The following is a 14,886-nucleotide window of genomic DNA, read 5'->3' as shown; positions in this document are numbered from 1 at the left end:
TATTTCCAAGCAAAGTAGCAAACCCTATGAATTGCTGGAGACAGAACTGTTCTATTATGCAAAATAACAATTATTTAATTAAATATTAATCTACACAAAAACCCTGAGCAAACAAAAAAACAAAAAAACACCAAACAAAACAAAAAAAACCCTCAAAAACCCAAGAAAACAGGTCCTTGAAGAAAAAAATATTATTACTGTTTTATTTCTTTTTACTAAGATATCTTAGATTGAGTTTTTTTGTTGGTTCATTTTATTAAACAGATTAAAAGACAGTAAGACAATGCTTTTCTGATCTAACTTTCAAAATCCATACAAAATATTTTTGATCAACTGTTTTGACACCATGAGTTCAAATTTTTATAGCTCCCCATCTTTTATTGAATTTTTCACCGTGTGTGTAGTTCACAGACCACCTGAAAGACTACTTTTCTGGAGTCCATGAAATACAACAGCTTAAATCACTTCTTGGACACTGACTTTATTCTCAAGGCCTTTCACTCTAACGCCCACTCACATTATTGTCACTTTCACTCTGCTCACTCACATTATTAATTTCTTGCATCGTAACCTGCATCCTTCAGGCAGTCATGCAACTGTTTGCTCACACTTCTCTACTTATATTCCCTTTCAACAGAAAAGTTCCCAGACAGCCACAGGAGAGCTCTGAGGCCTCCTCCTCAAGTGTTGATGCTGCTGGGACGGGAGGCAAAATTAACAACCCACAATGGCTGCAGTGAACATCAAACATTTACTGCCATGGGCTGATCAGCAGCACAGGTACTGAGAAGCTCCTGCGAAGGAACTCAGTAAATGCAATAATCGTCACTGATACATGTATCAAAGGCATGCAGTAACTTGCACAGACTTGATAAAAATCTGCAAGTCTACTTTGTGAAGTACAGCCCTCTGCTTCTGAAGTGCGTCTACAAATCCAAGCCAGAGCATGTTTTAACATCACAACCACTTAGTGGGGCTCGCTGTCATTGGAACACTGTTATTACAAAGAACAGGGAAGATCCTTCCTCATAAGAGACAGCTACAGCATTCAAGATGGTATCAAGCAGTAATTCCATTTTTTTTTCAGTGTTTGCTCCTTGGGAGCCAATCCCATGCTCCAAAAACCACAGATTTCAGTAACAGACTTTTTTTAAAGACCAGGGACATCACTCCAAGACAAAGTCATAGGGTTGGTTATCCCTGACATTCCACTCAGATGGGTAGCTCTCATTCCAAAAGCAACAGGGGAAGTTGGCAGTGTGTCAGCTGATCCCTAAACATTGACTGGAGGAACAGGATTTTAGCATGAAAAATCTGACTGCAAGATGAAACTGGGAGCAGCATCTGTTTCTTGCTGTTGATAATTGTCTACAAAAAGGATGTTCATCATGGACAGATCAAACGTCCCAGGCATGTAGCCTCATTTCTGTGATTCTCCCAGTCAGATTCACAGGCCTGTAACCCAATACCTGCAAATCTACATACATATATAGAGATATATCTATAGATATGATTAGGACTGCAAGTCAGGAATTCAAGGGATTGCATCAAAACATTTAATCCTTATTCTTCCCTCTCACCAAATATTTCCTCCTGGGATATCTAGCAAAAAGCACTTCAGCTGTTGCCCAGGAGGGCACCTTCAGGAAGGTGCATGACTATGTAGCCTGAAATCAGTAATGAAAAGGTATTAGCATCTCTTTAATGGTCCATTATTTGAAGATTTCTTCTACAGTGGATTCTGAGCTTATTCCACACCTAGACAATGAGCCTCACTACATTATTCTACATTTTAATTTTTAAAACAAGATGTGTAGTTGCAAAATGTCTCAAAAATATGTGTTGTGAATGAAACAAATTATGGAATAAATTAGAATGCATTAAGTACTACTGCTCTATGTACAAACCTGCTGCAGCATTGCTGCATCAAACTCTCAAAAAAAACCCCATGAAACTAAGCCCAAAATGCCTCAAAAACCCCAGAAAATATGAATGAGAAACATTAACTAGATAAAGAATTCTCAATCTGTACTAGAAAATTGATGCTTTCTGTCTAGTCACTGTCAGAAAAAACACAGTGCATCTAAATTCTAAATCATGCTCATTGGAAAACTTTTCCTAATAATTTTATTTTCTTTATTCTCTCATTTTTTAAAGCCGAATGTAAATTTTCACTAAAAGAGCAGATTCTGGCAAAGGCCAGACAAGTCGTTCATATCTGTAATAAAAGTTAGTAATTTTATTAATTTCACAAAACTAAAACTAACTGGGGTTGTACGACTTCTTTTTAAGTGTGAACAGACAAGGTGACCTTGAGGCCCTTTCCAACTCCACCTTCTATCAAAGTAATGCTTTAATTAAGATGCTTTTCTCAAAGGAAACACCAAGTTCTAAAGAGGTTCTCATTGGTCTTACCAGTCTAGAATTTCTAAATTACAGAAATTCCAAATGAGATTAAAGAAGCAAGTATGATCAGAGAATGTAATGATTTTGAGATAACTACCAGAATCTTGGTCCAGAAGAATGACGGCAGGCTATGGAAAATAAGGGTCTATTTTTTCCTCTTACTCTTGCTAGGTAATATTGGCAGGCAGGCATAGTGACAAGGAATGTCATATGCTTCGCTGATACAGCAAGTGCCAGCAGGTGATGGATAACTGGGAATTTCAGGCATAAAAAGAATTAACATATATCTAAAAATAGGTATCAATAGACATTCAGTTTCAATTTATGGAACAGAAAAAGAAATAATCAAACCAGATGGTATCACTTAATGAAAAATAGTTAAGTATTTTGGCAACACAATGATAGTGGTAAAGCCTCATCTTATATAAAAAAGAAGGTTCAAGTCACAAAAGTAGGAGCAAATCATTTGAGACATTAATTTGACTGTGATTTACTAGACTTTAGACATTTCACAAGGCATCTCACCAAATATATGAACAACTACACAGTTAGGTAGGTTCTCCATGCTGCTAAGAGTCAGTTGAAATAGAATCAAAATTTCACCTTCAAATGTTTGATAGCCTTTGGCTAAGGCTTTCTTCCTTCTCTAGATGTCAAGTTACACAGGAAGATAACTAGGATAAAACAACTATAAGCCCTGATTGATTAATTAAATTCCTAATTCTGTCCATAAGATCTAAGCAAAATCACAAAAAAGAAAGAAAATAGCCTTGAGTTCTCCAAAGCAAACAACCTAGTAGCTCAGGATCTTGTCTCTCAAGGAACACTTCTGAAGTTGTAAAGGTTTAGGAAATGTTATCTGTAAGTCAGGCTATGTTCTATAGGATGCAACTGTCACCCACAGGATAATGATCTCTAGAGCTGACCCACTACACGCAGTGAGGAGATTCTCATCACAGGCTTGTCTAGACCAATTTATGCATATAAGATGACAAGTTTCAAAACACAGCATGTAATATGTGCCTTCTAAACAAATTACTTTCTGATGATCCAAAGTCGTGAACAATAATCTAGGATGTGACCTGGAATATCTTCTGCACAGAACTATAGCCCAAACTGTCTAATGAGTCTGATGACTCCAGACTGAACTGTGGCTGCTGATCCTGGCAAATGTTGTCAGACAGAAACAAAACTCGATGCTACACTACAAAGCAAATCTTAGACACCTGAGGTACAAGAGGCCACATCAGTCATAAGCTGCAATGCAAAAGCTGGATGCCATATGTTAAAAAACTCAAGTAAAAGGTCCTCCAATACTGAGGAAAGTCACAGGCCAGGGTCCACAGATTTTGTCCTGCTGAGCTCAAGAAATTATAGAGAGTTGAACTCTTAAGTCAAAGGATGAAAACATCACATCACCCAGATGCTCCTGTTCCAATATCAGAAACACTAGAGCTTGCTTGAACCAAAGCTTAATGGAGCTCCTCTAGACCCCTTCAACACTAAGTGCCATCCCTAACCACAGTCAGTGCACTGACATCAAAGAAGCTCCAGCATGTACTGCCAGATGGTTTCTCTGTCACCTGACACTCATTCAGTGTCTTTGCTAGAGACCTAGCACCATTCAGAAAGTTGTAGGTCATCCTTTCAAACCAAGATTAGCTGCAAGTAATCAGCAGGCACCTCTGTACCATTTTACATCCCCAGCAAGTACATCTCCTCCCAAGACAGGAACTCCAGCAACAGAAAACTATCTGGCAGACTTCTCAAAAAAAGAGCAGCCTCAGAGGGCCATCATTTCAACAATTTGGGGTTCTTTGGGGATGTAATTGTCATCCAAAGTTGGTAAGTGATTAATGAACCACTTATGACCAATCTGTTGTGCTTGAGCAGCACAAGGATTTGCTACCTAAACTCACAGGATGAGCAAATGGCCTGTACCAGGATGTACTGCTTATTGCCCTGTCATTGCATTGGAAGCTGACCCAGAGTGAAGACTAAGATATTTGGTTTCTTCAGTCTGCAAGTTCCTCAGAAGGAGAATTTGCTCAGTTTCATCTGGAACTCATGGAACAATAATGAAATAATTTCGACTAATCACATATTTTCCCAGGTTTTGACAGCAAAAACAGAGGCCTCTATTTAGTTACTGCTACTTACAGGGAATACCAAGACCATCATCATCACACCCAGTAAAACAGAAAACACTTTGAAGCTTACAACATTTAAAAAAAAAAAAAAAAAAAAAAAAAAAAAAAAAAAAAAAAACCACAAAAAAAACCACCAAAAGCAAAATTCTTACTCCAAAGTCAAGAGGCCAAGTTTAGCACATGATTCTCCACATAACTAATTTGCTGATCACAGTATAAAGAACAAAAGAAGCTCCAGCAGGAAGTACAGTAAGTTCAGCTTTCCACCTTAAGAACAGCATGCTACCTGGCCCAGACTAAGATGCTGCAATGGCATGGTTTGGATACAGGGACTTGGTGAACTGAGCTAGCAAGTCCAAAGCTACCTAGCTGTGAAGTGTGGTAAGGTCTTGAGTGTGGTTAGTGGAAACTACTTCACTGCAGTTGCACATGCAACTGACCAAAACATCTCTTGGAAGAAGAAAAACTAGAACAGTTATTTCAACAGAACATCCAGTATGTCAGGAAAATATTGGCTCTTCTACAGAGAAAGGTAAGCCAGAAGACACTGGAAAGATTTACTGTAACAGGGAACATTAAATCATACCTTAAGGCACTGAGAACACCTTCACACTATTGAGGAATGCTCATATTTAGGTTCCTGTTAGGGTTTTCTCATATGTTACCCTGCTTTGACAGAAATAATGTGGCATTACTAAAAACAGGTCCCATTCCTGGGTAAGGTTCTTGCCTACCTAAAGGTCTCCAATGCCAAGGGTTAAAGGGCTGTCTCAAGATAAAGACTAAGAATCTCATTTCTCTCAATGTACCCTAGAAAAATGCAAAAGGTGAGCTGAAATAGACGACATTGTTGGTAGATGTTGTTTATTTATTTATTTAAAATAATAAAAATACTAAAGCCACACTTATTAATGGTATTTCACACTAACAAAATAAAATATTGACACCAAAACCACAGAAGGTAGGAAAAAAAAAGTGCAGGTTCAACCTTGTCTAACAACTGCAAAAATTGCTTTGAATAAAACAAACTGGAGGAAGCCCTAGAGCCAACCAAACTAAAATATAGCTCTTCAAAGCAGCATTGATTGTGGATCAAAGGGAAAGGCCATCAAAACTTCCCAAGCCACAATGTTTCTGCATGTCTGAAAAAGAATTAACTCAGAACAAATATGGAAATAATAGCAGGTCTCTGTTAAGCCAACAACAAAGAAATCCTTAATACCGTAAAACAAAGTTATATCAAATTTTCCATTTTTAAAGATACATGAAGCTCCTTTAGCACAATGCTTTTAAATGTTATTTATAGTAACAAAATCAAAGGCTTAACATAAAAGTAAAAGGGATTATCATCAATGGTCTAGCTATGCAGAAGTTACTCTTCTAGTTTTCTGTTTCATTTGTGGTCTTCAAATATGAAGATGCAATACAAAAATACTTCCATACTGTAACATGATCTGTTTCAACTACACTATCTCAGCATACCAGATGAAGTAACAATCAGCTTTTGGACAGCCAGCCACATTAAACAGCAGCATGCAAGCTAACAATTCCAATGGCTGGTTTTCATGCTTTTTTTCCAGCATCAGTTTCCCTAATTAATTAGCATATTTTTCTTAAAGTTTACAAGAGGAAACAAACCGCTCTTAGTTAAGAGCGGGATCCTGTCAGGAGACTACTGCAAGAAACACATGAATTAAGATATGAGTATTACTCACCCAATATGTACATGTCACCTGACCCACAAGGACTCTCCATAGAACTGGAAAGCACATAAGTCCTCAGTAACACAAGAAAACCTTCCTTTCAGAACAAAATTTGGAGAAGAAAGAGCAAAAATACTAGAGAGGTGATCCAGTACACAAATAACCAAACAAGGACTACTGTTCTCATTCTTGGGATTATCTTCTGCTTTATTGTTAGCTTGTGACAGAGACTGAACTACATTTCAAAATACTACTTACAGGAAAGGGCAATAATTAGGACAAGTTATTAATAAAAAAGTGTTTTTAAAATGTTACCATAAACTATCGCCCTTCATAGGCAGATGGTCTGTGCTTCTGAGCTCTGCATTCCCAAAGCGACCAGTCTCCACTCACTCTGTTCAGGCCTTTGGTTCAAAGTCCTACAAATAACAATGGATGATCATGTCTGGAAGTCAAATGATAAAAGTTGGATCACTGCAGCCTACTTAAAATTGTCATCAGTTCTTATGTGGCAGAGTATCCTTGGGCATGTTTTGTTCTCAGTATTTTTCATTTCAATAGTTTTTATGCAGAATTTTATGACAATAAATGTTTAAGAGGCAGAATTCACTGTTTCAGGACTTCAAGCAATAGCTTGAGAGTCCTTGTGAAGCTAAACAGAAGATTTTTCATCTGAAAGGAATCACTACAAATTGCTTTAACTACTCAAGTGTTTAACCTTTCTATACAATTTTAATGAGTTCCATGTATGATCAGAAAACAACAATACAGCTACATCAAATGAGGATCCACTAAGAGACAAAGGAAAGACAGGATGTTTCTCCTCCTTCCTTGAAAGGTTTTCTTTTGTTCTCATTCTTTTAAGTGTTCTATCTTAGTCTATCAGACACAAAAAGCAGAAGACTGGCATGGAGATAATGCCCACATCATACACAAGCACTGCTGTAGTCTGCTGCAAAGTACAAAGTGAGTTGACACACCGGGTCTACATCAAAGACATGCCCTTTGGCAGGTTGTAAAGACAACTTGCAATTTTGTCCATAAAAATGTGTGTTCTACAGAATGGGCTCTGTAACATGAACTGTTAATGGTATGCCACCATTCCATTGATCCTGCACATGCGTTCATTTCTCAGGAATGCTTGTAAGCTGGGCTATGCCTTGCCCTAAGATAAGCAGACTTGCATGAGGAAAAAAAAGCAGTGTGACACAGACAGAAAGATTCAACTCTCTGCAGGAGACTTCTTCCATAAAATCCAAGTTCTGATAGAGGGCAAGCCAGTGGCTCCTGCTTTATTGTCTATATCACATACATGGTATTTACAGTAAGAGATTAATAGAATGGGAGACCTTTCCTGCTTATGTATTAAAAATTAAGAGAACAATTTGAAAAAACACTGCATTGCAGGAGGTTTTCAAAGACTCCTTAATCAAATACTGAAAATGAGTAAATACAACACTGACAGTTAGTCTGGAGCCTCAGCACTTACGCATTACAGTGTGTTTTAAGACAGCCATATTTTTCTGAACTACTTCTGTTTTTTTCATTGTGAATATGGGAAACGGAGACCTGTGAAACAACTCCAGGCTCAAGTCCAGTTCTTGTGTTCCTTTTTATCCATAACTATTATACTTTACATTATGAGTTTCACTGTAAATTGAATACAGAGACATGACCATATAAATTTCTGTTGTAACTACTGTGAGAGAAGTAGTAACCGAGAATGTATGAGGCAAAAGTGTAGCCACAGAAGGAAGATGATTTTACGACTGTGAAACAGAACTACTACAGAGACGCTGTTGGTATCATAACTACCTCTCCCACAGATTTCCTGAACAGCTTTGAGTAAGGTACTTAATCTTTCCATGTCTCAACTCTGCATGGGTAAAGCAGAGGTCAAAATACTTAACCTCATAGGCATGTTGCAAGTATAGAACATTTGCATTTGTGAAGCTACTGGGTGCTGCTAATAATAGTTGTGTATGTACAATCGAAACATAAAATGAAAATCTGCTTAGGCACCGTTTGAAAGGCGTACAAAAAATAAAGTATGGCACCTCACAACAAACAAAGAAAACATAATTAAAATTCTGCCGCTCTAGTGAGTGAACTTTTAATAGTTGGGAAACTGGCATGCAAGTACAACATTTAAAGTGCACATTGTAATATATGGACATGAAAAACAGAATGATAAAGCAACGCCAGCAATGTTATCTGTATAATTTCATACTTTTTAGCACTTCACTTTGAAAGCTTAATACTGTTGCAATGTAAGGGCTTTTATAGAAAATCTACAATGTAAATGTCCATACAATTGCTCTATGCATTAATTCACCATCTTTTTCCTAAAAATAATGCATCAGTATACAATTTAGCAACATATTGATCTAGGTAAGTCATGAGTCGGTTTTTTGTGAGTAGGTATCAATCACTTCATTGTTTACTTGTCTGTGGAAAGAAATTGATTTAATCAAACTTTGCAGTAATACATTACTGTATCCCAAGAAAACAAAGTCATAATGAACCATCAGGGTCCTAACATAAAACACTGTAAGGAGCAGCAATTTCGGCTTCAATCTTTCCTATTGGTTTGCAAACATATGGAAGTGTATACAGGTAGCAAAGACTAATGCAAGACTGTAGCTGGTTGGAGCAGCAGCACATGTCATTCACATAACAGACTTGGGACAATCTCTGCAGAACTTAGCAACCCCAGGAGGCTGGACAAAACCACACTGTGGACCTTGCGTATCTTCACCACTTATATACAGCTGCGTATCATCTTACATGCTACTTGATTTTAGCAAGTCATTACTCCTCTGGGGGGAAATGTGAAGCAATAGGACATCATGAAAATAACACTCTTAGCCCTTCTTCACAGCAGTGGCTCAGCCTTTGTTCTCCAGAGGCTTTAAACTTTTCCATGTATTAGACCACATGGGAACAGCAATTTTACTCGATACACAATAAATTCCTTTATGCACATTCGTCAAACAAAATACAGCTTACAATGATAACTGTAGCAGCAGCTTGAAAGAGTAAAGTTAGGATAGCAATTTGATGTATTTTATAGACTTTAGCATGCACATTCGTCAGTTTAGAGCATGGAGAAACAAGTACTGTAGCAACATCTGCTGCCAAAACTACTTTGACAAAGGTGAGTATTTTACTGCAGTAAAACTTCTGTTACAATCACGAGAAATAAGAGAGTACAGTAGCGACACCATATCAGAGCATCTTCACTAATGCTGCATTATTACAAAATGTTGGGTGATGTACAACGAGCCACATCGGAATTTAGCACTGCCCAAGCCTACGAGAGTACCTCGATACAGCTTACAGAGACATCTATAGGTAGTGTCTCTCTAATACCTTATAATTATTTACATAGGCGAGAGAGGCTGAACTTCCTATCCAGGAATTCATATAATGAGGTGAAAACATTTTTACAAGGAAAGCGCTTCACAAATACACTCAACAAATAATAAAAATAGGATAGCATTACGCACTACCAGAAACAGATGCAACACTAGTAATGGCATGTTACTTAAACAATTCAGGCTGTAACAGAGATGAATAAAAGATAAAGTTCGTGTAGATACAAAAAAAGCAACGCAACCAGCAGCCTATCCTTCCAGCTTTGTCATCTTTCTACGCACTCAGCTGGAGCTGAACCAGACCCAACTTTGCAGAAGACACACATACGGACGTGTACAACCATACGTGCTGTACCGTGTGTAAGTATTTGTTGCAAAATTCCTCGAATAGAGAACCCAGACGTACTCCGAAACGGGAAAACAACATAAACAATGTACTCTGTTACACTTAGCAAACAGCAATACAGATTCATGAGAACAGATACAGTAGGGTAAGGGAGACAGTTTCTTAATGAAGTGGGAATGGACCGAGTCGCCAGAGCCACGGAGCCTTTCCAGAAGCGGGTTACATTGCCCCGGACATTGCCCAGCTCCGTGGTGGAAGTAGAGAGGGTGAAGCAAAATCCCAGGTCAGAGTTGTCTCTAACGCCCCTCACCCCTGTCCTGTCCCCACTAAAGTGATAGAAAGGCAAATCCCAGCTATTTCACTTTTCTCTAGATTAAAAGGAGGGATTTCCTCGGGATCTCTGATGCACGAACTTTGCAGAAATAGACACGGTCCCTGCACACACACACACACACATGCAGAAAGAAGAAAAGAATAGAGGCATTTCCTCACGCACACACCGCAGAAGGAACGTAGGTATTTCTTCTCTGCAGGCAGGCGGGGACGGGCGGCAGAGCCGCGGCTGCCCGGACCGCCAGCCCGGCTCAGCCGGGCACACGCACCCGCACCTCCCGACGCTCCCGCACGGGCACTCCCGTGCTCCTGCCCGCTCCCTCGCACACACGCCCCGGCTCTCTCTCCCCCGTTCTCGGAGTCCCTCGTACACTCTTCCCCTCGGACTCGCTCACACGCTCTCTGTCTCTCCCCCTCCCGTCCCGCCTCACAGTGGCCCCGACCGCCGGCAACAAAGCGGCGGGCGGGCAGCGCGCCGGGCTGGCGGCGGCGGGACGCGCTCACCCCGCGCACGCACACACGCACACACACACTCACTCACACACACGCGCACACACGCGTACACACACACACAATGCTGCCGCTGCCACCGCGGCACCTACCAGGCGGGCAGCCTCGGCCCAGGTGCGGTCCTTTTTCTTCCTCTTGTCTTTCATGTTTGCATCTCATTGAGGTGGTTCGGGGAGGGGGGAACGGGGGGAGGGCGGACCGGGAGTGGGAGGGGGGGCCCGGAGGGGTTCCGCACGGACAATGATACGGTGACACCGAGCTCTGGAGCCCCCGGGGCGGGAGGGGCGGGGGCGGAGGAGGAGGAGGAGGAGGAGGAGGAGGAGGAGGGTGGGGGCAGAGGCTCCCCGCGGCGGCGGCACAGCTGTGACAGCTTGAGGGATGCTCCGCCGCGCTCACAACAATGCGCTGTGACGTCACGCGGGGAAACCGCGCCCGCGCCCAACATCCCCACGGCGGCGGCGGCGGCGCCCCCCGCCCCAGAGCGCGCCCGCCCCCCAAGCCTCGCGAGAGCGGGGCCGCGGGCCGGGGGCGGCGGCGAGGGGAGCGGGATGGCGGGCCGGCCGGCGCCGCCGCACTACAACTCCCGTGGTGCTCCGCGGCGGCTCCCCGGGGACGCGGCGCCGGGCGCGCTGCTGGGGCGGGGGCGGCGGTCGGAGGTGGTGGCGAGGGCGGCCCCCTCGGCCCCTTCTCCTCCCTCTCCGCCCTCTGCCCGCTTCGCGCCGCACCGCGTTCCGTAAAGACAGCCCGACATAGCGCCCGGCCCTCTCCCGGCGTGCGAGCCGATCGCTGGCTCCTACTTACGCTGGCTCCCCGCCCTGGCGGTGCCCGCCCGTGCCCTCCTGGCTTCGGCCGGACCCGCTGCGGGAATGCCGGACCAAAGGCAGCCCCGGGCGGGCCGGTGCCAGCGCGCAGGGACCCGGCGTTAGCGTTTGAGCTCCTTTTCTTGTCGGAACGGGAAAGAACATCTTGTTCCAGTGGGTAAACAAAGGGAGTTGATGTGCTGCGCTCGTAAAACCGCCGAAGGAGGTTTTCTTTAATTGGATGACCCAGGATTAAGATACCCACGAAACGCGGAGCGAAGGGACTTGGCACACCTTCCTGAGTTGCAGGATATTGTTCTGCGGGGCCTTTTTTCCCCGTGTTTCCTCCCTTCGCCCAGATTATAAACTGCATTAGGAATATTATCGAAATGCATTAGGTATTTTTTGTTCGGATTGAAACGAGTTAGAAATTATTCAGGGTTTTCTGTATCCATCTATTCAGTGCCTACTCTCCCTCCTTTGTCCTCTCAGCAGCACCCGTGTTACGCCCTGCCTTATTCCTTCGGTAACATTAAACCTTATTTCTCCGTAAATAAACAGTTTAGCGGGGGGAAAAGAATCACGCCAAGCCAACCACCACAGTGCTTAGTCTGTTTTATCAAGAAAAGGACCAGGACAGCCCTAAGGACCTTCAGCCCCTCAAGGAAACAGAAGAACCTGATAGGGTTCCCCAAACACTCTAAACGAGTATTCTCATACTCTGGTGTTCTGGATGTTCCTCCTCATATTTATATTTTAGTGGGAAATGATGCATGGAAGATAGCACCTTTCCAGATTTCATTATTCACTCACACTTATATAAAATATTAAAAATATGAGAAAACCAAAATTCTGTTAAAGCAGCTGCTTCTAAATTTAGTTTTGATTCCAGTCTATATAACATTAAGTAGAGGATTTAAGTATGCCTCAGAAATGTTCTTGAGAAAAATGTTGCAGCTGCAATGTTTCAGGTTTGACAGTGAGGTTGTGCAAAAATTTTTGCAATCAGCCAGTTGTCGAAAAAGGTACATATTCCTGTGTTATTTACTGAATGCTGCCTTTGTCACCTCAGTAACGTTTAGAAAGAAAATGCTCGCTGTTACTATCACTTCTCTATGTTTTGTGGTTTTGACTTCATTTCCACCTTTTTATGTCTCTGTCCTACTTCAGTTTTTTTTTTTTACCTTTGCGTTTCCTCACCTTTAGTGGCTTTGTATTCCAAATCTCGCAGGTTTTATTCACATCTCATCACCCATGCTAAAAACCTAAGTCTGTAGTAATTGAGTATTTCATTACAACTGCCTTTGAAATACCTTCATTGTTTCCAGTATTGAAAATACAGCAAAATAAAAAAAAATGTAGGGACATTTATCAGTCATTGCCATCATAACGGGCTGTTGGAATAGAGAAGGAAATATTCTGTGTTAGTTCCCGTCTCTTCATAGGTAGCTGCTTCGCATACATAACTTGAACTTCTGTTACAAGACCTCTGGTTGCAATGGTGGTGTTGGACAGAAAAGGACACTGTAGGGAAAAAAAATTCAGTGACCCTGTAAAGCTAATCTGACTTTGTGGATATTTTGGTTGATTTGGTTGGTTTCTAATATTGTCTGCTACAATCAGGATTTAGACTTCCTTTTGGTATTTCTGTGGACCCCTGGAGTAAACTTTTTTGTTGTATTACAATGGTTAAATGACAGTGTCATGCTGTCATTTAATTTATTTTCATCATTCTTACACAATCCAGGTGCTCCTAAGTCATGGAATGGTTTGGATTCGAAGGGACCTTAAAGATCATCTAATTCCAGCCACTCTGCCATGGACAGGGACATCTCCCACTAGACCAGGTTTCTCAATGCCCCATCCAACCTGGCCTTGAAAGTTCTTTCTGTTGTTCACATGAAAATGATTGGGAATCATATAGTGACAGTTAGGGGCACTGCCTTTGCTGGAGAAAGAAAACCTGTTATGCTGTTTGCTGTGTTGGAGGACCCACTGGAGAGAACCCACCAGAGCAGAGAGCTGGGGGTTACTCTCTATGTTTCATGATGGGATAAAAAAAAAAAAAAAGAATCTGTACTCCTGAAATAGATTTTTTTTTTCTGCAATAAATGTTGTAGCTGAATCCAGTAAAGTTTGCCAGCATACACAGAAACCAAGTGCCTCAACAGAACAGTGCACTTCTGCTTTAAGGGAGTTAAAGTCTTATGTAAGTCCAGAAGCCCAGCAGAAAAAGGTCAAGTTCATCTTATGAAAGAAAACATTTGCTATTGATTACAGATACTGTTTACTTCATGACTTGGACCCGACACTACAAGAGATAGTAACTGATGCTTCTCTAACTGGATTGGCAATAGGAGAATTGAGAAATGGTGAACCGCCTCCAAACTACAACCATTGGAACTATGGCTAAAAGCTTAGCATATATAACATGTATAAGTGTGTATATATATGTGTGTGTGTAAATATTTACAGTGTATTGTAAACCAGATTGGATAACCTGCAAATACTGCAGAAAGACGTTGCATTAAAACACATAATGAATTTTTACCTAAGCAATATTTATGTGATGTTACAGTACCAGATGTTACTGTTTTGACTGCGGATGGAATCAGTTGATTATTATGGATACATTTTCTTGCATCTGTAGAATGGTCAAATGACCTTGGAGGCTGATTTCTTAGCTTCGGTACCCAGAGAATGCATTTACCTGAACTGCTATAGAAGTTTTAGGCTTGACATTATCTAGTAAGCCACCTGAAGAACATTATTCTTGTTTCCTGCATAGAAAATTACTTTTGATGTCTACTGCCAATTTTTATTCTTGTGTACAGTAATACTCCTGTTAAGTAGGAATCTGTGACCTCCACTTCTTATGCAAGTGTTTATATATATAAATATGTATTGCTTCAATACAGTGAAACACTGTTTCAATACAAATTACAGTTTCAGCTCTTACAAAAGAACTAGTATCAGCTGTTACATGAAAATGCCATATGTGTGCAGAATGATTTATTCACAGCATGACAATTCAATCTAATGTGCCACATCTACAATGGAAATTATATTCTCTACAATTGAACAAGAGATGCTGAGTTACAAGATAATTAAGAAAATATCCCAGAAGATACTAATGGAGTTACTGCATTTCCTAAATTAGTGTTAGCACAGTGGTGACAAAAAGAAAACCAGAAAATCTGGGTTTCTGTGGATTTATGGGAAACCAAAGCCATTGGGATTGACAATTGACAGTTAACCATT

The 14,886-nt window shown here is 41.2% G+C and overlaps 1 protein-coding gene across 1 annotated transcript in view; it reads right to left on the bottom strand.

Moving 5' to 3' along the window:
• Positions 1–12,975, bottom strand: part of ASXL3 (ASXL transcriptional regulator 3) — a 123,603-nt gene extending 110,628 nt beyond the window's left edge. The window contains exon 1 of the mRNA XM_053991396.1: positions 11,627–12,975. Within this exon, the coding sequence (XP_053847371.1) occupies positions 11,627–11,998 (372 nt within the window). The 5' untranslated portion in view covers positions 11,999–12,975. The remainder of the gene's footprint in view (positions 1–11,626) is intronic.
• Between the last annotated feature and the right edge of the window lie 1,911 nt (positions 12,976–14,886).

This window comes from Vidua macroura, chromosome 1, assembly GCF_024509145.1.
Source record: "Vidua macroura isolate BioBank_ID:100142 chromosome 1, ASM2450914v1, whole genome shotgun sequence".
In the NCBI taxonomy this organism is placed as follows: domain Eukaryota; kingdom Metazoa; phylum Chordata; class Aves; order Passeriformes; family Viduidae; genus Vidua; species Vidua macroura.
Note: the sequence above shows the minus strand (reverse complement) of the source record. Positions and strands in the feature narration are given on the sequence as shown.